Here is a 26099-nt window from a genome sequence, read left to right on the forward strand (position 1 = left end):
CTGCGTATTGCGGTTGTTGCCGTGGCCTGAGGGGATCTGGTTTCCCCCGCGGGCCTCGTGTTCCCTCTCTTCTCGTCGTGTCCGGCCTCGTTCCATTCTTCACATGCCAGTTCTGCTGGGGGAGTCAGGGTGCCTGGGCTTCTCGTCCCCCTGCGTTGGCCCATTCCTTGGTCGCGGGGTTCCCGCCTGTGTCGGGCTGGTGCCTGCTTTTTAATGCACTCACGTCGCGCCTTCGTTTCTCCCGGGCTTGCTGATCCTTTCGTGCCAGTCCGCCTTGGAGCGCCCTCCAGCTTGTCTCCCGATGGCGGGGCTGGTGTTCCCCCACTTGATGTCTGCAGCCTGTGTGAACCCTCTCCGTGGCGCTGGAGCATTGCACCTCAGCTGCTGATGGTGTGTGTTAAAATTCCCTGCTAATTTTCGCCTTCCTTTTGTGTTGTGGGTGCTTCCACCTTGTTTCCGACCTCTTTGGGGGCCTTGGCAGCTTTTTTGTCAAGCTTTATAGTTGCGGCCCCGAGCCGTGAGACAGAGCTCTGCTCACGCATGTCTTCCCTGCTCGGCAGCCATCTTGGAATCCAGTACCAAATTTTCGTAGGATATTCAGGCGTATGGCTGGTTGTTTGCTCCTTCCAACCATAACACCATGTAACGCTGGCAGAGTCTCCTGGTGTTGACGGCTGATATTTAGTTGACCCATAACAGGCCTTTCACTTTTGTCTGATGGGTCTTCATGGAGCGGTTGGTGTGGCCCAACTCCTAGAGTTGGAAGTGGTATTTCTTCTTCCTCCTCCGAGCTCTTGGACCCCTCCTCTGTCAGAACGCAGCCCAGGAGGATGTCTGGCTAACCCACAGGATGGTTCACTTTCAGCACTGGATCTTCGAGTGGAGATTGGGACTGGCTGTTCCCACTGCACCAGTGAGGGTCGTCCGGAGACTTGTAGAGGTGCAAAGCTGTGCTGGGAAAGTAAAATGGTGCTGCTGTCTAGCTTCCAACGATTAGGTCTTGGTTTCCAGCGGCATGTTCTCCTTTGTCAGGGTCTTGGCTCCAATGATCTGTTGAATGGCTGCAGGAGTCCCCATCTTATTTAGAATCTGAGCTGGAGTAGTACCAAAGCCCACCAAAGCTAACAATAAGCACCATTCAAAATGACAGGAACTGTCCAATCCTGCACAGCCTCTGGCCACTAAATATGTGCAGCACCAGATGTAGTCAGTCATGCATGTGAACAGGGTGCAGACAGATACAATCCCTACATCTGGCAACACAGACACCTACATCTGGCCACAAGACACCTTTGCACGCAAATAGTGGAGCTTTCCTGAGAAATACATTTTCAGAGATGGAAAATCTGGTCTTGGCAGTGCAGGAGGAAGGTCGAACTACAAACTGGCCAAAGGACATATGTATATCTCATGCATGTCCATTTTAGAGTACATGGTATTGAAAATTAAATTATGAGGAAAAATGCAAACGTGCACGAGACTGCAAAAAAGAAAACAGAGTTATAGAAAGACAAAGTGTCATTGCCACACTTCACAGAAGCTGATGTGCACAGGGAAAAAACAAGCAGATAATGTTACTATGGAGAACAGCGTTCTGCTGCACTGATAGCCATAGAGACTATTTAGTGCCCCAGATGAGCTTAGCAAGGTTAGTCAAGCAAAAACACTTCACTTACATTCAAATGTCAGGAAAGATTCAACACAATAGCAAAAAGCAGAGTGTCCCATTGGGACTATGGAGGAAACGGAGCTACAAGAAAGATATTTCCTAACATGCATCAATGGCAATTTTCACCGATTAGATTAGCAAGATTGTTTAGTAATGTTAGAGTGCAACGCTGGAAAAATGTGGGCAGAGGGGTGCACTTGTGGTGGGCTTGTGCGAGTCAAAAGTTACTAGTAAGAGGTTTTGTCATGAATGAAAGGCGATGAGGGAGTGGAGAGACCCATGGATACCCTGTTGATATTATTTTGTCTTCCTCTGAAGGAGGAATGATTTGAAAACATTCTGCACTTGGTACAGTATATGCTACTGAGAGCCTGTCCGGTGATGGCTTGGAAAAGAGAACACTTACCAATCAGTAGGGAATGGCTGAATAAAGTGAAGTAGCTATATACACTGGATAGAATTTTGTACTGGATAAATCAGCGGTCTAGAAACACTGAGGAGGAATGGTACCTCCTTCGGTCTAAGGAGCATTGGGAGAGATTTGTTGGAATAGATTAGATCATATTTGCAATAACAAAGTGAAGGGATGGTATATGGGCCATATATAGTACAATATATCAGTACCAACTTCGATTGGGTAATAATAATAAAAATGTTAGTAAATATGTGCTATGTAACGTGCTTTGAATAAAAGCGCTATATAAATAACAAATTATTATAATATTATTATTATATGGCAAGACAATAGGAAGCCGGGGCTGAGACTTGTGGGGATCTAGGTCAAATCTTCTATGGCTTGGGCATAAGGTATGCGTATGTAATGGTAATTAATGTAAGGCTGTATATGTGTAGTGCACTTAGTGACTTTGATATCAACCACCCAGTGGTGGAATAGGAGTGGGAGGGGGAACTTTGTGTTCTGACATGTACAGTTTCACCTTTGTTTGCCTGAGTATGGTGGTGGGGAAACTAATAAGGTGGTCGGGTAATTGGAGGGTTGACTCTGTAATGAAAAAGAGAATCTTCAGGAAATGGCTCCTCCCTAACGCCTAGGTTCACACAACCTCTACTCCTCACCTAAACTGCGACTTAGCAAATCCCCTCACCCGCCACTACACGTTTTCCTCCCCTAGTTGCTTGTATAATCCTTGCTGCCAAATTGCCTCTCCCCCATTGTTAACTCCCCACTCCCTTGTATCACTGCTGCCATCATTGTGTACTTCCCACTATGACTTGTAAAGCACTCAGTTGCTTCCTGAAGCTAGGATCGTGCTCAATATATTCCCTAACAATAATAAAATAAAATTGTGTATACATGTTGTCATTGTTATCATTTTGACCACTGCATGGTTTATAATAAAAGATCAACAAAGGTTAATTTAAAAAATAAAATCAATTAAATCAAAAAGAACCAACAACGAATTCAAAAACATGCACAGCTGCTGGAGTCAAAGATTCCAAACATAATCCAAGGCACAGCTACATGTGGCTTTTGAAAAGGAATTGTTGGGTTTGGGAGTTTCGCGCTCTGAAACACTTGTGTCCGAACGCAATACAGATAAAATATCAATATCAGTTATGGCATCACTTATAATCAGGGCATTGTAACTTTTTGAGACCATGAGGAGTCCATGTGGTGCCTGGATCCTGGATCTTTCCAAGCTCAAGAATCTGCATAGGAGATAGTATGCATAAAATGAGCCCCACAAACAAAAGCAGCAGCTCCTCTCTAAATCATGGCTTTGGTGTAAGCGCAAGTGCAACCTTTAGAGTACACATTACCTTCGTGTAAACCAACCTGCTAACATGGACAACGTCACAGAGGTATACAAACATGTCAAAGTGAACTGTCAACGTCATGCCGGCTGGTGTGCCCTGAAAGGGCAAAGATTCAAATACCTGTGTAGGTCATAAGAAAAAAAACACTTTGCAACATGGTGCTACAGTAAGCTGACCTTTCCATAGTCTATGCTTGGGGTGTCGATTCCAGGGAAGAGGTCTTGGATGATGGCAGCAAAGAGAGGCAGGTCAATCGAGGTCAGCTTGGCGGTGTTCATATCTTTCATGGACATGAGGAGAACCTAAAATGAAAGAAAACCCATAGGAGGTTAATATCCAGCAACAGTTTTGCACCCTTATGCTGGACAAACTACACAAGAAAAACTGAGACATGAAATAATATGCTGAAAGAGGCCTAGATGTTTGTTTTAAGAAAGAGATCTGATTTACTGCAAATATGAAGCTTAGATGAAGTTGGTTGGTAACAGAAGTGATTTCATACCACTGATAGTATAGCAGGAATTGGCATCACATGCCCTTTGATCTTGATGATGTTACAAGAAGAAATGTCATATGTCATTTGCCCATAAAGACAAACAAACAAACTGTCATCAGTGATGTAGAAAGAAAAGAAAACGTGAACCTAATTTAATAAATAAGCAGACCAAAAGGCTTTCAGAAGGTATTGTATTGGAATGGAAAAAAGATCAGGTTATTAGATGTAATAGCATAGTCTAACCTCACAGTTTTTCTTTGGAGGGTTACCTTAGGATACTTGTATCCTTAAGGGAGGAGAATAAAAGTATAATATATGTTTTGTAATATGATGATTATAAATGCTTCTTTATAATAAATGGAAGGTGCAATATCCAAATAAAAGCCTGGAAATAACATTCATATTACATGTTAGTTGTGACATCACAACTGACATGTATTAAAACAATGACATCAAAACTGCTCCGTTATCAGTTATTACACATCAGCTGTGACGTCACAACGCCTACTGCTTGAGCCAGCAACGGTCAGAATTCAAGCCGTCGCTGCAGCAGTTAAAGCCGTTGCACACTTTTCAAATTCTTTGCTTGTTAAATTGTTTTCTGTGACATTTGACAGCTATAACTCTTTATGGTACAATATTTAATTAGTGCATTGCTGAATTAACACATGTGAGTGAGCAAGAAGCTACATGTTATTACATTAAAGTACAAAACGAAGACGTTTATTCAATGCATTTTGTTAAAATGTTTAATCTATTATTCAAAGCTGCATATTAGCTTTTATAAATCCAAACAAATTCTACATAGAATAAATTGATCAGCAAATGAAAGATCTCTTACATTAGATGAACCAAGAGGCTAGGTATTACAGGGAATGACAGTGGGCTTCATTACGGATCCGGCGGTAACAGTGGGGTATTACAGCCCCAGCAGTCCGGCAAGTCAGGCGCCGGTAAATAGTAATTCCCCATTCCCATAGAGTCCCATGATACTCTATGGGAATGGGGAACACAGAAGCACCGGCACCGTTATTAACAGTGCCGGTGCTTCAGTGACGGTCTGCCTACTGGGCTGCGGCAGACAGACCTGTAGTCTGCCAGTCTGGAAACAATAGTGCCGGTAAGCTTACCGGCACTATTGTTTCCGGACTGGCATGCTTGTAATGAGGCCCAGTGTGTGGTCATGTATTAGAAGTTATAAAATACCCCCTACCATATGTAAAATGGATATTGCTAGTCACCTCAGAGTTGTGTGACCTTATCATGGAACTGAGCATTTGGCCTTGTTTCTCTATCTGGTCACCAAACTCATCACTTGCAAAATCCTGTGACGGAGGCATGGTATCACAAGTACACACTGACAAGAGCTGTAAGTTACAAATTCTTCATTGATGGTTTAAAATAGGGGTTGGAAAGCTCGTATCTTGCCCTATAACTAAGATGGGAATATTCTCCACCATCAAACGAAAAGAAAATACAGTAAAATAAAATGGCCCATACTAATAAACCTAATGCCTGCCCTCTTTCTAATACAATAAATGTGTAACGGGAATGTATAATGCAAAAAAGGAAAATCAGTGTTCAAAATAAATGTCAGTATGGCTGAGTAAACTCCCTTCCCCACGTTTTGTACCAAGGGGTAAGGTGGCACAGTTGGACCTTGCGACACACTTTGGCTTCGGACACAAGGATGCTGTTTGTTTCGTGAACCAGGACACACTTGGTCCTCCATGAAAAGTCAACAAAGGTTTGCTTCCTTCTGGTTACCACGATTCAGTACAGGTTACCTTCTGCCTTCACAATTTGTGGGGTTCCCTTCCCCAAGATTCAAGCACCCCTTCATAGGCTTCCCTCAGTCGGGCTCAAGCCTCCTTTCACTTTTCTTCCACTGTCAAAGACTTTCGAAACTGTGAGGCTTTTGCTCTTACCTTGGCATGACCTTTTTCCTCAAACATTACTTTTCTTTCCTACACCAAGGCCTCTTGGTAAATGTAGGTTCTGGCACAGTGCTTATTTCAAAGTTCACATTCAGGTTTCCCTATGCCGGGATCAAACCTAAAAATTCAAAGACAGTTCTCACATTCAGCGTTCCCTCTGCTGGGATTGAACCTAACAGTTCTCCCATCCAGGTTTCCCTCTGCCGGGATCAGACAGTTCTCACATCTAGGTTTCCCTCTGACGGGATCAAACCTAACAACAGTTTAAATTTTGCATCTCAGTTTCTTTCCTTTCCTGCAGCTTCTACGCCATCAGACATTTCACAGAGACTTTCGAATGGGCAATCATCTTTCGCCAGACCACTCTGTTACTTTGTATCTTTAATTTACAGTTCTTTACAATTCTTTGCTTTCTCTCACGCCTTATCGGCACACGTGCAAGCTTCATTTGTTGTATACGGTTGCCGTCAAGTTTCATTTAACACAGATCAGACTTTTCATTGCTCTCATCAACTCACCGGCTGTGTTAATTCATTTTCGTCTTTCGCGGATTCGATCCTGAAGTCAAGGCTGATACCACAACTGACGCTGCACCTCCCCAACTCTGCCGTGCATCCTTGCGCAACCTTCAAGGCCCTCCGGAGGTGACAATCTCTAGCTGGGGGGTCCAAGGTTTGTCCGTACCTCGGTTCCGTCCCTCGGCCTGTCGCTCTGCTCCACCTGGTTTGCCGCTACCCTGGAAGAACTGCTCCTTCTCATGCATCAACCTTGCTCAGAGTGTGTCTCATTGTTCCACCTTTTAACCATGTGGGGAGAGCTAATAGGTACCAGGTGTTTGTAATTAAGATCAAGTGCCTGACCCTGCCTGATCTTATTAGTGGGATAAGTCCAGTGTATTGCATGGGTGGTCCTCCTTTCAGCCTCAGATCTTCACTTCCCCGGCTCAGTGTTAGTGTAGAAAAGGGAGGGGGGATCTGGGAAGTTGGAATGTCCTAAAAAATAGGACCGGACAGGGGTATTTGGAAAGGAGGGGTTCCACCCCCACTCTCCAAGGACCCCTCACCTAGGTGATCCTCTGATACTTGTCCACCCCCAGGGTCTGGATCCAAAGGCAATGGCCATGCCCATGCCCATGCCACTTGAGCAAGGGATCCCCGGGGTCTAGGCAGTGAAACACCCTCTGGTTTTTCACAATCCTTATAACGTATAGTAGGGGGTACTTTATCCCATATATAACAATTATAAATATGATACTCTCTATGTATTTATATAAGTTCCATTAGGAACTGGTAACACCTGAAATTTATATCAAGCGGCACACTTACCTCAATGAGCTATCACAAATGCTGGCATGGGAAGTTTAACTGTTTTATAAGCAGCCAAGTTTACTTTTTCACATTTAAGTGTTTCAATTTAATATGTTATACTGTACAATCTTAAACCTTTCAATTTGGAATCATACAAACCTATTAAATGTATATTCAAGAAGAATACGTGCCTGCCATCTTTAGTTATATCATCAGTCAAAAAAGTTTATTCAGTCCTTGTTTTCTTCTTTGCATTCTTTTATATGTGATTTAATTTTCTCTACTATAAGTGCACAACAACAAGCAGTAGAATGGAAAGAACAAAGTAGGACTGAGACAACTGCTTTCCCAATATAAATACAATTAAAAACATTTACATAATAGTTAGATTGTGTTGACTTAATCTAGGACAATAAAATACAGCTGATCAGGTCTTTTATTTCCAATTCCACTAATTTTAAACAACACATATGATGAAGAATGTTTGCATTAAATATAATGCATGTAGCAATTTTCAAAATCGACATAGCTTGTTTTCATAATGGAATCAATGTTTTTAGGCATGACATCACTTCCAAGAGTTACCAATTTCCTACAGCCACTGATTCCCGAGACCAGGGATTGCAGAGGCAATGCCAGGGGTAGCAACTTCCAAACCTGGGGACCCTTAAATGATGCCTTTGGCCATTCTTTGACCTTTTCCAGTTTGAGGTCGATTTGTTCAAAATAATCTCTCTGAGGACTGCTCACCTAGGTTGGCCGTGGTTGAGAAGCCAGCGTGCAACTCTTAAGAAGGTTATGTCTGCATCAGTAAGTATTATGTGATATTAATTTGAATATAGGTCATGTTCACTCTGATGCAACAAACAACACATTTTTATTTATTTTACTGTGGATTTGTTAAACTGCCCCAAACTGCAAGTGAAGTTGCTTGAAAGCATCCCCACTCCATAGTCTTTTCAAAGCCAAGTAGAGCTGAAACAGTATTTCAGGTTATAGAGGATAAGGATATTCAACAGTTCAACATTTTGGGACATATCAGGATATCGAATATATTTTTTTCTCAACGTTTGTACTCTGAAACAAGATTTCCTATCAGGTTCTAATATCCCATGTTGCTTTGTTGTAGTAGAAGGCTGGTAGGACGAGAGTGCCATTGATTTTCACCACTGGAATGGTCAAAGAGTTGTAGTAGAAGTTCCAAAAAGGATGACAGATGTGTTGCTAAAACTGAGACAAAGGTTATTGGCTGCCATTCAAGCATCATAAATTTGTAATTGGAAAATGTGGAAAATGTGTGAAAAGGATTCAATTACAGTGGTCAATGGTCTGATACAAGTATATGAAATTCATGGTGATTGGGCGAGATGGGGGTGAGGAGAAAGAGACACTCCAAGATTGTTACACTCTGATGGGGCTCTACCATATGCTCTCTTCCTAGGCTCAATTGATGACATAGGGAAGGAGATTCGGGGCTCTGGGCCAGGTGCTCTGAGGGTTGGTGTCAGTCGGTGTGATTGTGGAGATGGAGGAGGCTGCTGACCCCCGACAGTGAGCCCAGAGTTGCGCTGCCTAGCCCATAAAACAAGGTTCAGCAAGATTTATTTTAATGTTATTGTTTAAAGCGTGAACCTAGCTCGAGAGCAGCAGAGCGCTGAACAGAGTCTGGGTAGCCGGCATTTGGGCTGGCATCTTTAAACAGCAGCTCAGTACTGTGACGTCTGTGTGAGGGTATGTGCATCCATTGAAATTAGTCCTTGGTTAGGAGCTGTTCAAAGAGCCATGTTTTGAGAGATTTGCAAAATAGCAGAATTGTGGGAGCATTCCGAGCCGACACCGGGATTGAGTTTCAGAGGGTGGGTGCATGACAAGTGAAGGATTGTTTGTGGGCTCTCTATGCGGGCGAGTTGTGATTCAAGCAGGATTTGCTGTGCGTGAAGCATGTTCCACCAGACATGTGGAGCTTAGCCTCCAGGTGTGCTATCCGTGACTGCTTGGTAGATGATACATTCAGTCTTGAACAGTATCCTGGTTTGGAGTGGAAGCCAATGTAGTTCACGTAGGATAGCAGTAATTCGGTCATATTTCCCTGCTCCCATAGTAAGACGTGCTGTAGCCTGGTGGAATGCGTTTAGGGGAGCCATGTGTGCAGCTGGGAAGCTCTGGCAGGAGAGCATTGCCCCCATCAATGTGCGAGACCACAAGAGCCTGCACTACAGTGCAGAAGTCCTGTGGAGGGATAAGGGGTTTGAATTTTTCGAAGGGTTGAAATTTTGAATCAGGCTATTTGGGGCTTCTTGGCTATGGGTTTCCAAAAGGACAGATTGTTGTTGTGAAGCCGAAGGATTTTGCTGTATTTGAGAGGTGTGGATCAAATCCTTCTAGGCGCATATCACTGAGCCATTGTTGGACAAGTTGTTTATAGTGGGCGGACCAATGAGGATGAATTCAGTCTTGGATGGATTTAGTTTGAGGTAGGCAGTCGACATCCAATCCAGGACTGGATAAAGGCTAGGTAATCGCACAGGCAAATTATGTCCTGTCCGCTATTTACTCTCATGTACAATTGAGGATCATCTGCAAATTGGTGGATGGCTATATTGGGATCTTTGAGGAGAGTGCCCAGAAGCTCCACATAAAGGTTAAAAAGGATTGGTGAGAAGATGGTTCCTTATGGGACTCCGCAGGAGACCTGGAGTCAGATAGAATGCAACAAGTTCATCTGCCCAGCCTGGTGTCTGCCTGAGAGGTAGGAGGTAAACCAATTCAGGACAGTGCTAGAGAATCCCATCCAGTCAGGAGCGAGAGAAAGATGCAGTGGTCAACAGTGTCAAAGTCAGCCAAGAGGTTAAGGAGGACAAGGAGGCATGAGCCATCCTTGTTCATGATTGGGGGGCATCATCCACCACCTGGATGGTGGCTATCTCGATGCTACACTTTGGACAGAACCTCGAATGATAGTCATTTAGGAGGTGGAGTTGTTTCATTCTGGTGAGAAGTTGTATAGCAAATACTTTTTCCAAGATGTTGCCAACAAAGGTAAGGTTCGTAATGGGCGTGTAGTTGGCCAGGTCATCTGGATCTAGGTTTTTCTTTTTTTTTTAAATAGGTCATATGAGACCAGCCTTGAGGGTGTCTGGGAATGATCCTTCTGCGAGGGAGGAATTGATGTTGCTGAGGAGTGCATTAAACGCTGGGCCAGTCAATTGTTTAATGATGGAAGCTGGAATTTTATCATCAGAGTAAGAAGTAGGTCTGAGGGAGGCAATCATTTTTAGGAGATCCAGGGGAAAGAGAGGAGAGAATTGCGTCCAGAGGGGCAGTGTGCATGGGATGCTAATGCTGTGAGAGGTTGATTTGATGGTCTCTAGGATTTTTCTATTTAAGCAATAGAACCCGAGCGTCGGGGGCATTACCGAAGGCCTCGGAGCATTACCAGAGTCGGTAATGCCCCCAACGTGAGGGTTCTATTGCAATTAGTACCCCAGCCCGCAAAAATTGTGTGACCGGGGCACTAAAAGCTTTTTTTTTGTCAAAAGGATCAAAATGAAGGTAAGTGGGATTGGGAGGGCGTTAGTGAGACGGGGAAGAGGAAAAAAAAATAAATGTACCTGCATCACAGGCGGGGGACGAGGGAAGCCCCCAGCCGTGTGGAGGCGCAGAGCGGGGATAGCCCCGCTCCGAGTCTCCACACGGCTGGAGGCTTCCCTCGTCCCCCGCCGTGGGATGCAGGACCAAGAAGCTAAGTTGGGGGGGCGGGTGGGAGGGAAGGGAATTTAAAAAAATAAATAAATAAATTAAAAAAAATAAAAGACTTACCCGAGTCCCTGGCTGGGGGTGAAGGCAGCCTCTCAGCCCCGCTTCGAGCCCCATCATTGGCTGAGTGTTTGCCATGCCCCCCGCCGGGGACAAAGACCGTGGAATCCCGACGGAGGAATTCCCGGCCGGCTAGGGACTTGGCGAGAGCCAATCAGAATGCTTATTGCATTCAAAATGTCTCTCGCAGGGTTACTAATTTTTAATACAAAATGTGTTGCTTCTGTTGCATTTTTCCTGATTTGCTGGACCTGGGGGTCGTGTGAAGGTTTTGTACAATGCTCTACTATTTCAAAGAGGGTTTTGCTCCTATTAGAGGCTGCCGCAATGTTGGTGAAGTAGTAAGCAGTTTTGCCCTCGGTAATCAGAATTCTACGGTTTGCACGCCGAGATTTGAGATTGGTGAGGTCTCCCGAGTCATGGTTTTTGCTCCATCATTTCTCTAGGACTCAGATTGAGTGTTTGTTGGAGGCTAGCTCAGGGGTGGCACCATGGGGCGGATGGTTTGGTCTTGCTCGAGTGGAGGTTAGGGGGGCATAAATGTCCACCAGTTTCATAGCAGAGTTGCTGAATATTTCCAGGAGGACTGAGCCATTTCCTGTGGTGAGGAAGTGTGCAAAGTTTGATTCTAGCTCATTGACCGCAAAGGTTTTGAATGAGCAACGTTGAGTGAGGGGGCGTATAGCCTGACCTTTGTGAGCTGTTAGGCAGAATCCTGTGCAGTAGGGAGCACTACACAAGATTAGGACTACAGGTGAGAGCAATAAATCCCCCTTTGGTATCAGTCTGTCCCACAAAGATTTAGTTGGTATCTGTGGCTTAGCAGTCAGACTTATCTCAAGAGGGAGATGAGCAGTATTCAGGGTTTACATAATAGGCCCACTAGACTATGAAACAAGGAAACACTGACCAAAGCTTTGTATTTAAAAAGTAAATATATATTTATTTTATACACTTCTAATAAAACACATGTATCACAGTCATCAAGCAAATTAAATTAAGTGAAAGGAAAAACATACACACACCCAAGTTAAATTGCAGACCAAGTGAACCAGAGTGAAAACTGAGCAAAACGGCAGTGACAACTACACACAAGGGATCCTCTAACAATCCCTCACAAGGGAGGGAAAGCACAAGTTATTTAGAAATAGGTTTTTACACACCCTAGCAACACTTCCCATCAGTTTGTGAACCAGTTTAAGCAAGGCAGTGCATCAGTATAAGCAATACTTAAATGAAAACTGAGCAAAATGGCATTTCACAAGGTTTAAGAATGGGAAGGAAAGGGTAGTTAAAAGAAATAGGTGCACCACACAGTTCTAGCTGAGAATCAATCTAAAGAAGGCAGATCTAACAAATGTGACCAGAGTTGGTAGGCCTGGGCCAAAGTCAGTTTAGTACAGGGCAAGGGCCCAGGAGCAAAATGTTCTTGTAGCTGCAGTCAAGTCTTTGGTTAACGAAGTGGAAAAGGTGGATACAGACGTTGAAAAGGCAATGTTAAGAGAGAGGGGCGGCCAATGCAACAGGTAGGTAAAGGATTTAAAACACCTTTAGTGCTACCACGGAGAAAAGGCGGCCTGGCGAAACAATGTACCTTAAAATGAAGAAGTGGCTCCTGCGGTAGCGGTTGTTCCTGGTAGTTCCTTCAGTTCGGGTGATCCAGCAGAGGAAGAGAGGCTCTCGTCGTGGAGGAAGGTTTGAGTTACTGCACTACCCAGGGATGAAACCAGCCGCGGTGCTGTCCGACGAATAGAAAGTATGCTCCTTTAAATCGCGGTCCGGGTGGACTGGTGCCTGGCTATCCGGCCTCCGAGTACAGGTATGGGAGATTCGACCAAGGCGATTGGCAAACTGGTTGGCCCCACCAGTTCAAGGGAAGAAGGCTCTTGCAGGTGAAGATCTTCTCTCGTCGTGTGGAGAAAAGTGGTGAGATGCTGCAGCAGGGCTTCACCGGTGGTTCAGTCATTGCAGATGTCTTTGGCTTCTCTCCTATTCGGCTTCTTAGTTCCAGTGGCGACGTCTTGCTCTTCCAGTCCTCAGGACCCTGCTTTTATGCAAAAAGATCCCCATTCATACAGCCTAGCTGTCACTCACACAGTGGAGTGGTCATCTTGGCGGGAGACCCTAGAGCCTATCAGGATAGAGAGCGACATGGGTTGCTGAGGCAACCCTGTCCAGGGTTCCTACTCCCCCTCCCACACAATGGACCCACCCCAGACTCAGTGGCGCCGAAAAGAGGGCTTCTCTGCAGAAGCCCGCCAAAAAGACGAACAAAGGGGTTGGGGTTAGAGGAAGACACGAGAAAGAAGTTCTATTAAAGTTCTGGCAATAAAAACCTAAAGTTAATATTAAAATACACCGGTGGAATGTTAGAGGCTGTCAGAAAAAGTGGTAGCCTCGAACAATGGGAAAATCCCATAGGGAAATATTTGCGGTCGAATATTTATGGTAGTAACCACTGCCACCAGCCAGAAACTTTTGAGAGAGGGACTGTACGGTACCCTTTCGAAAATGAACATAGGGGAAAAACTATTAACCCTTCCAGTACCTCCATAGTAAGATGGGTTGTACTGGTTTAGTTCATAGGATTTGACTAGTAAAGTCAATGGGGACTTTACATGCCCTGGGAGACAGTAGTCAGTCCCAGGGTATAGAGTCTATGTTTGGGGGTCGCTACGACACCCCTGTGTCACTGCACTGAGGGTGCTGTGTAACACATGTGAATAAAGATGGTTCCTATGGGGTTGAGAAAGATCCCATAGGCATTAAACACAAAAATAGCCTAGAACACACATAGCAAAGATGCCTAAGAGTGGGAAAAAGAGTCTCACTCTTAGCAGGTAAAAAGAAACAGACCCTTCAAATCCAGCAAAGCTGCTGGGGGACTCTATAGGTAAGAGAAATTAGCCATAGAATGAGAATTCTCCCTAACAGCTGTATTTGAGTAGGTGACTGATAATGGGGCGGTGGCCTGGCTAGACCAGTCAAGTGGGATAGGGTCTGAAGAGGTGATGCAGGGTGATGATGTGAAGACTAGGTCTACGGAGTTGCCTTTGTTGTGCGTGGGGGAGAGCACAATTAGCTTAAGGTCAATGGAGGAAGCGGTCAGAACAAAAAGCGTGCTTCGAATGTGGTTGTCAGCCTGTGACTCAGGGACATTAAAATCACAGAGAAAGACATTATTTGAATGTGCTAATTTGGCAAAGGAGAGTAAGCTGAAGCTATCTGCAACGAAAGTCTCACTCCAGTGAGATGGTCTGTAGATGAGATGGAAAGCGATGGATTCCTTGTGTGACAGAGGGAACCGGCAGACAAGTGATTCAAATAAGCTTGTTCTGGGAGAAGTGAAGAAACAATTTTTCAGTGATGAACAGGGCTCAAGGTTGTTGTACGAGATGAGGTTAGTGATCTCTGTAGCCTGAGCGATTGCGGAGCAAGCAGTTATCAACATTAGAGGGTGTGTCCATGTGGTCTGTGGGTGTTTGATGGGGGCAAGGGCAATATTGATGAGGTTTGATAGGGTAGATTGTCAGGGCTGACAAGGGCACTTGGCCATTCAAACCCTAATGAGAGTGGGGATGGGATGTGGAGGGAGGAGATACATGGTGATGTCTTTTGGTGAGTAACAGTAGTAGTAATTAGTATGTAGGTAAAATGAAGGATAGTGGGTCAGGCCCTTGGCCCTATCAGGCCTGTACAGGCACAAACAGGTGAGGTCCTTGTCTTCGTATGTCCTTTGCTGAGTACGCCGGCAATGAGGACTTCAAAGGAGGACTGATTAACTAGGTGGTGGGCAGAGCAACAGAGTGGCAGGGCCTGGTCACGTGACCAGCAGCCTATTCAATGCTGTCTGACTAGATCTGGCCTATAGTCCTTGAGTAGAGGCTTGGAAGGGGTGAAAACTGGAGGTGGGCGGAGCAACCGAGTGGCAGGCCTAAACTGAGCTAGACTGAATGGTTTTATCTTCTGAATTTTCAGCAGAGGTTATGCCCTATAAACCCGTAAACCATCTAGCACAGAACAACAGTGGGATTCCCTGATAATGGGCCCAGAAACAGTGCCTACCAAATCTAATTAAATGTTGTGGGGAAATTCAGGCACTACAGTAAAGAAAGGTTCATCGACTCATGTTGTCCATTTGCAAACATATAACGGACAGAGCCACACAGAGCAGTACTTACATCAGAGGCGCTGCCATCGCAAAGTATTAAAATAAGCCCCCCTCAAGCTCATTCAAGTATGCAAATTAAACACGCTGCAATAAGTTACAAAAATCGTGTTTACATGACTGGTGTGGGGTGCCAAAAAATTACTGAGAGAAAATCATGATTCTCTGATCAACGTATGTGTCTTTTGGATTAGGTTTGTCAGAGGTTGTGAAATGCTGTTAGACTGTTAGACATCGCATTCCTTCAGGATTGACAATGGACACGATTGAACTTGTGAAAAAACACCTAGCAGATGGTCTGCTTAGTATTGATGCAAGATCAATTCCAGGGTGCATTTCCTAATATACAAACGAACAATCCAGATACCCAGATTGCACAATGAATTTATAATGTCACTACTATTCTCCTCAATGCAAATGTATACATTTGATTGAAAGAGGAAAATCTTCATCGTTTCGAAGAAGTTTTAGACATTCTAGAGACCCATAAAAGAGAACATAACCATACCCTTATTATGCTTTTAGGTGATTTTAACTGCCAGGTGTAATTTGCTGAAAAGTATCTATTTTAGAATGCGCGCGTAGATGCTATCTGTAATATGCCCAAAGTTCAATTTGATAAGCCTGCACAACGTAATAAGCAAATTGATAGGCTGATCCAAAATGTACTACCTAGAGGATACCAGACTCGCAACAGTCATTTCCCTGAAGATACTCCAGCTGAAACTACTTTTCATTATACCAAGAATAGAACAAGGATTGATTATATAATGGTTAACATAGAAAGTTGGCAACAGGTGAAGAACTACAAAGTCATCTCCACACTAGAAAGTGACCTAGATCCTTTACAAGACATACTATTTTTTTAGGCCGTGAGAAACATGAAGGTGTCTCAAGCGCTATTACCCGCAGATCTGCATTGCAGGTGGCCAGGACAAGGCCATCGCTATTGGATCCAGTTCCTTGGGGTGGACTAGAGGAGGCGGGGATCACCTGGATAGGGGGTCTTCGGGGAGTGGAAGTGGGACATTGAAGGGTGAGACACGGTATGCCCTTCCTTATGACATCTTTTCCCCATCCTACCCCGTAGGATATTTAAAACCTCTACCCCCCACCCCTTTTCCAATACAAATACTTTCTTACACTGTGAAAAACAACTGACTAACACCAGAGCCATTTACCTGACATGTCTCAACACAAGGGTCAGGCAGAGTTAGGCAATTGACAACAACTACACACACCTGATGGCCCTTTCCCTTCCCCACAGGGATAAAAGACAGAGCACGAGAGCACACTTTGAGCAAGGCTGAACGCACAAGGCAGCAGCAATTCCGGACCGGCAGTTCAAACAGAGGAGAAAGGCAGCAAGACTGGAAAGGACAACAAGGAGGGAAGTGCCCTTGCCCTTTCCAACCCAGACCTGAGAGCCTCTGTCAATGGAATAATAAGACCAGAAGATACAGCTGACGTTTGGGGCAATGGTGCACAGGATCCTCCCGCGCCAATAGGTAAGGCAGGGAGACGTTTATGCTACTGTGCTACCGTCCTTGACTCCAGAGAGAAGAAACGCCAACGAGTTCAGCAGAGCAGGTGAGTCGGAGAAAACTGATAGCAAGCCGGACTGTGTTGAGCCGTAGGTTGCATTCAGCAACATTCTATGAAATCAAGGAACTTGTGAACAAAGAACTTGTGTGTGTTTGAACTATTGGGAAAGCCCAGTGAAGGTCCAGCTGCAGAGAGGTCAGGCGCTGCGGGAGCGCCCATTCGAAGGACTCTGGCTGGCCCCTTTTCTTTTTAAACTACAAGTACCAGAAGGCTCTAGGAGAGGCCGGCGTGAGGTATCGGAGTGGTCCAACAAGGGTCACGTCAAATCCCTTGTACAATCGAAAGTCTCTGACCCGTTGCCAAGGAAAGCTTGGGGAAGGGAACCCTGCTTTCTGATGAGAATCATAAACTGTGTTAGAATGGCTATGTGAAACGGACGGAGGGATGCCTACATAGCACGAAGGATCGGAGCCCGGCAAAGGGGGGGTCTTAAGGCGAAGAGTAATCGCCCGGTGAAGATTTGTTGATGGAACATTTTGTTTTGTTGTTTATGGAACATCAGGTGCTCTGAGGCAATAGACTTTGTGTGAAAGAGACTTTGCCACAGAAGGCCCCGATATTTTGGAAACAAACTGTAACCTCGGGCTGGAGAGGAAGTCCCACCTTATCCGGTGCTAGAAACGTGGGCAAGGGAGACCCCAGCCATACCATCCTGACTTATCATTTGGTGAACACTTCTGTCTTTTCTTGTGTACTTTATCCCACACTATTTTGTAAATTAGCAGTAAGGATTGGCAATAGTGTTGTTTTTAGGACAGGCCATTTTTATTTGACAAGACGCCACTAGGACTGCCTTATTATTTGATGGTCGTAGCTTGCTCCCATCTTAGATTTTGTTTTCTAACCCACTTTACCGTTTAATAAACACCCTGGATCTATGATCACTTGCGTCTGTCTTCACTGTTGCCACCATGAGTTCCTTACAGCCCTAAAAAGATGCCACATTCTATATCTACAGCAAACAACGCACTGACTGTGACATCCAGTCAGAAAGTGAAATGGTCTCCAATTATCACTACCAACAAAATACCTGGGATCTATGAGACACTGCTTCCTTTGAAAGAGTAGTTTCTCCACACTGATTTAAATCTCATCGTAGAGAAAATTTGGGGTATGCTTTCAGACAAGCTGAAACCTTACTTTATACAGCAAGTATCTATTTAAAGGGGAACATAACCACAGATAGCTGGTTTGATGGTGAATGCAGGCTCCTTAAAAACAAACAACTGTGTTCCCTCAGAGGGGGAATGAAAATATGGGTTCGGGAAGTGGGAATGGAAAAGCTGAAGTCAAAGACATAGATTGGGCTACAATGATCTCCTACTTCTGGCAGAAATTGGTTCCATAATGAATATAAATGCAGAGGCACTGAGTGGGAAAATGTCCCCCTATGTATAAAATCAGGGATCACTCGTGGTAATGTACATCTTTTCTCTAATCCTATATGTTTGGCCAATCTACAAGAGGCCAACTGTGTCTGCTTACAAGAGACGTGGCTGACCTCTATACCTATTTTGGATGGCTATAAAGTATTTAGCCAATTAGCAAAAGCAAACACAGGGGGGAGGCCTTAAGGAGGCTTGTTGATTGCCATAGAAAATACCCAAGGTTTAAAAGGATCAATTATTGAGAATCTGCCTTTTGGCGTTTTAGGGGTGGACTTTACTTCTGGGGATGGGGCTCTGAAGCTCTTGATCATTAATATGTACTGGCACAAAGGTATCTCATTGGTGGATGCCTTTTTTGAGAGTTTCTGCCAGGTTATTGTGGAGTGGTCAGGGAAGTACTGAAATGGTAGCGTTTTAGTGGTAGGGCACATAAATGCTGACTGTGGAACACAGAGAAACACACAAACCTATGAGAACTAGATTTGGACATTATTGGACACCCTGGGAAGCAACAACTGCAGTGAACTTGCCATATAGGACTTGGTAGTATAGGATTGCAACCACTGGTGGGGAGCATCTGTCGAATTTATAAGGAGTCGGATTGGCACACCTGGCATAGGGGAAATAGTTCCGCCATACTGGACTACATCTATTTGGATCACTTCATGATTAATAGATGTGTGTCATTTAAGGTGCTGTGGAATGATTGGAGTGACCACTCTATCTTAACGGCTACCTTTGATCTGATAGTTCATAAAAGAGAATTTAGATTGCAACCACATGTGCAATAAGACGGACAGAGAACAATATCAGTACCCTGAATCATAACCTGAGGGATTCCCTAAATAAATCCACTTTACACTGGAAACTTAACAATTGTAATGCAATTGTGTTCCAGAGTCTTATTGGAGTCGTAGTCTCTGGTATTTCTCCTAGGATTAATAATAGGAAGATTGGCCCTGGTAGACACACGCTTTGTTATAATGGGGAATTGGCCTCTGCAAAAATAACTATGAGGAGGGATACTATAGGGGTCTGTCGGTTAAGTATGAATGTGGGCACTAGACAAGAACTTGTCAGGAAAATCAAGAAATCCTATAAAAATGAGTCAATAAAAAATATCATACCGCAACAGGATGCTGAGATAATTCTGGGTGTCCTGATTAATGCTGAGGTTAGTGCTTTTTGGCACAATATTAATAGTCAGGATCCACATTCTGTAGTTTCCCAATTAAATACTTTCTCAGAGCCTGAGTGGGTTGAATTTTCTGAGAGAAGGTTTGGTATTCCAACAAATCAATCATCAGTGTTAACTGGCATTACGGATAGTGATACTTGGGACCCTACTTTGGATATTAGTGAAATTAACTCCCAGATAGCCAAATGCAAAAAGTCCCAAGCATCAGGCCAAATGGCCCCACAAATAATACCTTTAAGGCTGATAGTAACTTGTGGGTGAATCTTCTACTCCTGGAATTTGAGGACATCATTCAAACAGGGGTTATTCCACTTTCCTGGAGTACAGCCCATGTGATACCAATATACAATTGCGGCAGCAGGGCTGATCCAACTAATTATCAGCCTGTTTCTCTTATAGATGCAGACTGCAAGATTTGCACAACCTTACTTCTCTCTCACCTGGAAGAATGGATCACCCTCTGGACCGATTTCAGGAAGTGTCACTCAACCAACATCAATGGGTTGGTACTAAAATGTATGCAGGAAGATGCGTGGAGGAGGCCGAAGGGCTGTACATATATGGCCTACATCAACCTATTAGCCGCATTTGACTTTGTAGACCGTGGGAAACTCTGGGCAAAACTGGCTAAATGGGGGCTAATGTGGGCCTGTTGAGGCTTATCAGGTGGGTTTATGAGAACTGTGGGATCCAAGTCTGCTTCAGTCAAAAGGGGGATGTATCGCAGAGAATTACATCCTACAGGGGGGTCAAGCAGGGCTGTGTCCTGGCTCCCTGGCTATTTAATTAATATTTGTTGGATGTTGTGTATGCCCTGGCTAAGGAAGGATTGATTGCACCAAAAATCGGACAGGCAAAAATCACATGGCTTGCATATGCAGACGATTTTCTAATCTTCAACCTTACTAGGGTCGGTCTGCAAAGGCTTCTCTTTAAATATTTTTTTTATTGGTTTTACAACATGTAACATGAACATTCCCCAATTCCCCTCCCCTCTCTCCTCCCACCCTCTCCGGGATTCTTTAACCTTAGTCTGTGAGGCCGAGGTTTTGTGTTTTCTTTTCATTTAAACAGGTCCAGAATCCTTATGTTGTGCGGGCACCACTGTTCCATGTAGTCACTTTGAAGGTATTCGCGGGTTGTGCCCCAGTCAAATCTAAATTTGTGGTTGTTCCCTTGTATATTATATGTTAAGAGCTGCATCGTTATACAGCACCAAGATCTCCTCGTCCAGTCTATTGCCAATGGGGGGCCCTTTTTTTCCATTTCTGGGCTATTTCCAGCCAGGTCCCTATTAATAGACCCATGAAATTCCGCTTTTGCGTTTTGGTGATCAATTTGCCTTTTGGGTCCAATAACCCACACATCCACTCTTCTTCTCCCTGGATTCCCAGATCGGGGAGCATTGAATGAATTTGGGCCTTCACCTCTGTCCAGAACTGCTGAGGTTTAGGGCAGTCCCACCAAATATGCCGACAGTTCCCTTCCCTTCCCCTCTGCATTCAATCCAGCATTTTATCGTGGAGTTCCTATACATCACGTGAAGTCTCTCCGGCGCATAGTGCCACTGTATGAGTATTTTCATCCACATTTCTTTAGCTTGTATTGCCTTGGTGAGTTTGGATATTATCCCCCATATATGTTCCCAGTGTTCTTTGGGGATTGTGATGTGTAGTGTTTTCTCCCATCTCTTTGTGTATACCCATTTTATGTCCTCCTTTGTGGAGTTGATGAATTTGTACGTGTCCAATATGAATTTTTTGGTACCCGTGTTTGTCATGATGTAAGTTTCAAATGGTGTAAACTCCCTTAGCGCGGCGTCTTTCATTCGGGGGTGCTTAAGCAATGATGTAATTGTTCATATCTGTATCTATCGACACTGTCTAGGATTAGCAAGGATGCACATTCTTCAAATGTTCTTATTTGTTGTGCGTGGTACATATCCCCCACCATTTTGCATCCTACTTCCTCCCATTTCCAGAATGTACCCCCCTGTGTCCCTGGTGGGAATTCTGGATTTTTGAATAGTGGCGTGAAGGGGGCTGAGTCAATTCATTCTTTCACTTATTCATAGATTGGGGTGCCTATGTTTCCTCCCTACCCATAGAAGGTGCCTGGTGGGTACTGGCACAACCGCTCTGTCTTGTGCTGCCCATATTTTATGTGAATTCTCTGGTATCCATTCACTCAATACCCATAGCTGCGCGGCCTCGTAGTATTTCTTCAAGTGCGGGAGGGCACATCCCCCGTCCTTCCTTGCTGCTGTTAGGACCGAGCTTGATACTCTCGGTGTCTTCCCCTTCCAGATATATGCTGATAGCTTTTTCTCTAGGGATCTGAAGAATGCTTGTGGGACTTTAATTGGAGTTGCTTGAAATAAATAGGGAAGTTTCAGCAAGATGGTCATTTTAATTGCCGTTATCCGGTCCCACCACGAGACTGACAGGGGGTTCCATTTCGTTAAGTTGGATTTGGTCAAGTATTTGGGGGTAGTTTTGGGAGTATAGGTCCTGTATTCTGCCCTTCAAGGGGATACTCAGGTATTTGACCCCTTTTGTCGCTAAAATGCAGGTCTAATGCTACCGAGTGTATTTGGGCGGTGTTACCCGCCAGTACCAGGATCTCTGATTTATGTCTATTGATTTTTAATCCTGTGAGGGAACCAAATATATTAATCTCGAGCATTAGAATTGGGAGAGACTCTTCCGGATCCTCCAGGATCACCAACATGTCATCTGCATATGCTGCAATTTTGTGCATGTGACCTGCCATCTCTATCCCTTTTATTTACCGGTTGCCAGTAGCAGATCCAAAAATATGGCGTATAGCAGAGGGGACAGGTGGCACCCTTGCTCCGTCCCTCTCTCGATTTTAACCTTCTCGACAGCTCTCTATTCACCGCTATACGTATTGTCAGGGAGGTATAGTTTGCCCATATCATTTCAATGAAGCTTTCTCCTATCCCCATTTTCCTCAGTATGTGAAAAAGCAGCATCCACTCTATGCAGTGAAACGCTTTTTCCGCGTCTAATGCCAGGACTATTGCTGGAGACCCTTTCATGCCTATTTTCTCTACTAAATACAGGACCCTTATGATGATGTTGTGTGTTTGTCTTCCAGGGACAAACCCAGATTGGTCCTGGTGGATCAATTTCGGGAGAATCTGTGTAAGTCTTGTGGCAAGTATTTTGGTATATAGCTTCACGTCTAAATTTATCAATGCTATCGGGCGGTAGGAGCTTGGCATTTGGGGGTCTTTCCCTGGCTTGTGAATTACCACCATCTTTGCCTCATTCACTGATTGGGTGATGCTACCTCTATTTATGAAGGTATTAAACAATTCTGTTAGGACTGGGGTCAACAACTCTCTGTACACCTTATAAAATTGTGCGGTATAACCATCTGGGCCCGGGGCCTTGTTACTGGGGAGGTCCTTAATTGCTTTGGTAACTTCCTCCTCTGTGATGTCCTCATCTAGTATTTGCTTTTCTTCTTCCGATAGAGTCGGAAGTTGTACCTCTTCTTAATAGGTTTTTTGTCTCGTCTCGTCTAGATGGTCCGACGAGTAGAGATGGCGGTAGAATTGCGCGAATATTTCCCCATCTCTGATGACTGTGTTACCCTTTGCCCCGAGTGGTCCAACAGGGCCCCCTCCGTTCGATCTTTTCTATTCCCCTTGAGCTGCCTAGCCAAAAGTTTATCGGCTTTATTGGCCTTGACATAGTACCAATGTTTCAGCCGGAGGAGGTGTTTCTCTGCCCTTTTTGTGCGAAGTGAGTCCAACTGACCTTGGATGTGTCTTCGACTTTTCGTGGGATTCAACAGGATTTCAGCTTGGATTTTCCCTATGTTTGTCTCAAGTTCTTTTTCCCACTGTATGTGCCGTCTTTCCCCCTGAGCCTTTAGCGCTATTAGGTGCCCCCTTGTGACCGCTTTTTTCTTTGGAGGTCTCTGGAAGGTTATTATTTGTTAAGTATTCTGTTATGTGATCCGTAAGAGTGCTCCTGAGTACTGGGTCTCGGAGTATTTCCTTCGGGAGGCGCCATTTCCACAGCCCTGGTGTTTTGGGTGCCCATAGTACTTCGGTACACAGAGGGGCGTGATCTGAAAGTGATATGGAGCTTATCTCTGTGTCCCGTATTTTCCCCAGGATTCCCGCCGTGGCCCAGAGGTAGTCGATCCTTGACATGGAGTTATGTGCATGTGAAAAATATGTGAAGCCTTGTTGTTTGGTGTATATGCCTCCAGACGTCTCCCAATGCCAGGTTAGCCATTGTTTGTCTTAATGCTTTCGATAGGGAGCCCTGTGTTCTCTGTCTGGGTTCTGACCTGTCTAGGACGGGGTCCCATGCTATAATCGGGTCCCCTCCCAGTATTATCTCCCCTACAGCGAATTGCTCTAATGTATCCAAAGTTTCTTTAAGGAATCCTTCCTGACCCGTATTTGGTGTGTAGACTGACGCTTATGTGAGGGGGACCCCTGCTAGATTCATGTTCACAAAGATGTACCTGCCCTGTTTGTCTGTTTCTGTGTGAATTATCTGTATGTGTAGGGTGTCTCAGACCGCTATAAGGACTCCAGCCCTTTTCTCTTGTGCATTTGTCTGCAGTATCCGGTTATACCCTTTTAACCGAAGCTTCTTCTTATCCTGGCCTTTGATCTGAGTCTCCTGGAGCATTATTATATCGTATGTTCCCTTTTTCAGGAAGTGTTCAACTTTCTTTTTTGTCACTGGAGAGTTTAATACTCTGATGTTATATGTGAGTACCTTCACCCCCATTCCTTAACGATCATTTGTATTCCTGTATGTATACCTTGTGGCCTATATAGATATAAGCGTTCCTTCCCAGCCCTCTTCTCCCCCCCAAACAGCGTGTCCCCCAACTTGCCTGTTTCTCTCCCTCCCTCCCCCCAAAACTGTCCTGAGGCGGGTTCCTATGACCGCTCCAGCTTTGCGCCTTCTGCGCCATGCCCATCTTCCCTCAGGGTCAACTTGTAGGGTATCCTAAAACCCTCTTGATTCCAAATCTCGTCCCGAGCGATCTCCCCCCCTCCCCTCCGCACCTGTATTCTTGGATGTCTGCACCTCCGGCAACAGTAAAGGTTCGGGTTGGAGGACCTCCGGGCCATGGATTTGCATCTGCATATCTTTTGGCCTGCTCCTTAATTGCTCATTTGTTAAGCTGCGGCCCCTTAACCTTTCTGCCATTTCTCTTCAATTCCCATGTTGACTTCTTCTGGGCGGGCCTTTCCCTATTGGTATCCTGTTTATCCTCCTCCTGGTCTTGAATCCCCAGAATTTGCCGTCCTTCTACCGAAATTGTGACCCTCCGCTGTTTCCCATCCCATATGAATGGGAGTCCAAATGGGAAAGTCCATTTATATCTGATTTGTTTTGCTGCCAAAGCTCTAACCACCGGGCCCATGTCTCGGTGTTTCTGCAGCGTGGACTGGGCCAAGTCCTGACAGCTGAATGTCTTGCCCATTCATACGTATATGGCCCTTGGTTCTCCTGTTCTTTTTGGGTCCACCCTGTGTACCCTGTCTATTGCGACCTCCCCTTCATCTTTTGCGTCGATAATATCCTTGAAGACTTGTTGTACAGCCCCCTTCAGATCTTTATCTTCTACTGATTCCGCCATATTTTTTATTCTTATATTCGAGCGCCTTGAGCGGTTTTCTAAATCTTCGGACTGCAGTTCGAGGTTGTGGGTCCTTCGCAGGAGATGTTCATGCGTCTCTGCGTGTTATTGTGTTTCCTCCTCTAGGCCTTGCACTATTTTTTCCAGAGTGTCTGTCCTCTCCCCTAGGTCTGAGATCTCTGACTTTAGCTCTTGCAATGCTGTTTTCAGGTCGCTCTTCATTGAGTTGAATTGGGCCTGCATCGTGGCAATAAACTGGGCTTGGAATTCCCCGAACCATGTTTTCATGTCTTCCCTCGAAGCCATGTCGGTGTGTTGTTCCTCTGCAGTGGCTTTTGTTGTTTGACTTTCTTGCCTCTTTCTTTTCGAGGAGGCTATAGATGTAGCTGGGTTGGCCCCCCAGAATTGTGTCAGGGTCTGCTCTCGCTTCTTCTCTAAGGGCTGCTGTGCGGCTTGGGTTGGTCTCCCCCTGGTCTTGGACATAGATGCTGATCGCCCTGGAGCCTCCGACCAAGTCAAGTATGTTTTTGTGGGGGGGTTCTAGCCCCCGGATCCACTGTTCTTCAGGCATGGACTTGGAGTTGTATGTATCCCTGTGTCTGTCTTTCTGGTTGTTCTGGACTGGACCTTTCCTGGGGCGTGATTTTTAATTGTATGTGTGGACCGCTTCGTATTTCTTTCCTCTTATACTACGCGGGTGGAGGAGAGGGTCTGGGAGCTGCAGCGCAGGGGCCACCTCACCGGCCACAGCGGACGCTGAGCGGCTCCAGTTTCCACACTTCTCCGGCTTCTGATGCGGCCTCCCGCGGGGTTGTAGAAGGCGGGGGGGGCAGCCTACCTCCACATCCTCAGTGTTTCTTCAGGACAATCCGCCACCTTCCTGTCCCAGCTGACGGTTCGAGGCGCAGGTCCTTTCTTGTTTGTTTTATTTCTGTCACTACTCCTCTCAGCGGGGTTGCTCTGTGTGTGGGGGAGGTGTCGGCCAAAGTCGCCGCCTCCCGAGGGACGGCTCGCCGGGTCTCTGCTGCCGCTGCCTCGCTCCAGTTACTACGTGTCACCGATGGTTGAGGCACAGTCCGCCCACTCCCCGGTC

At 45.2% G+C, this 26099-nt stretch overlaps 1 protein-coding gene across 1 annotated transcript in view; it reads right to left on the bottom strand.

Annotated features, from left to right (window-relative positions):
* DNAH2 (dynein axonemal heavy chain 2) overlaps nucleotides 1-26099 on the bottom strand; it is a 3498763-nt gene that overhangs the window by 1583951 nt on the left and 1888713 nt on the right. Inside the window, exon 41 of the mRNA XM_069646273.1 lies at nucleotides 3625-3750. Within this exon, the coding sequence (XP_069502374.1) occupies nucleotides 3625-3750 (126 nt within the window). The remainder of the gene's footprint in view (nucleotides 1-3624; nucleotides 3751-26099) is intronic.

Source organism: Ambystoma mexicanum, chromosome 1p (genome assembly GCF_040938575.1).
Source record: "Ambystoma mexicanum isolate Mex_15411 chromosome 1p, UKY_AmexF1_1, whole genome shotgun sequence".
NCBI classification, from domain to species: domain Eukaryota; kingdom Metazoa; phylum Chordata; class Amphibia; order Caudata; family Ambystomatidae; genus Ambystoma; species Ambystoma mexicanum.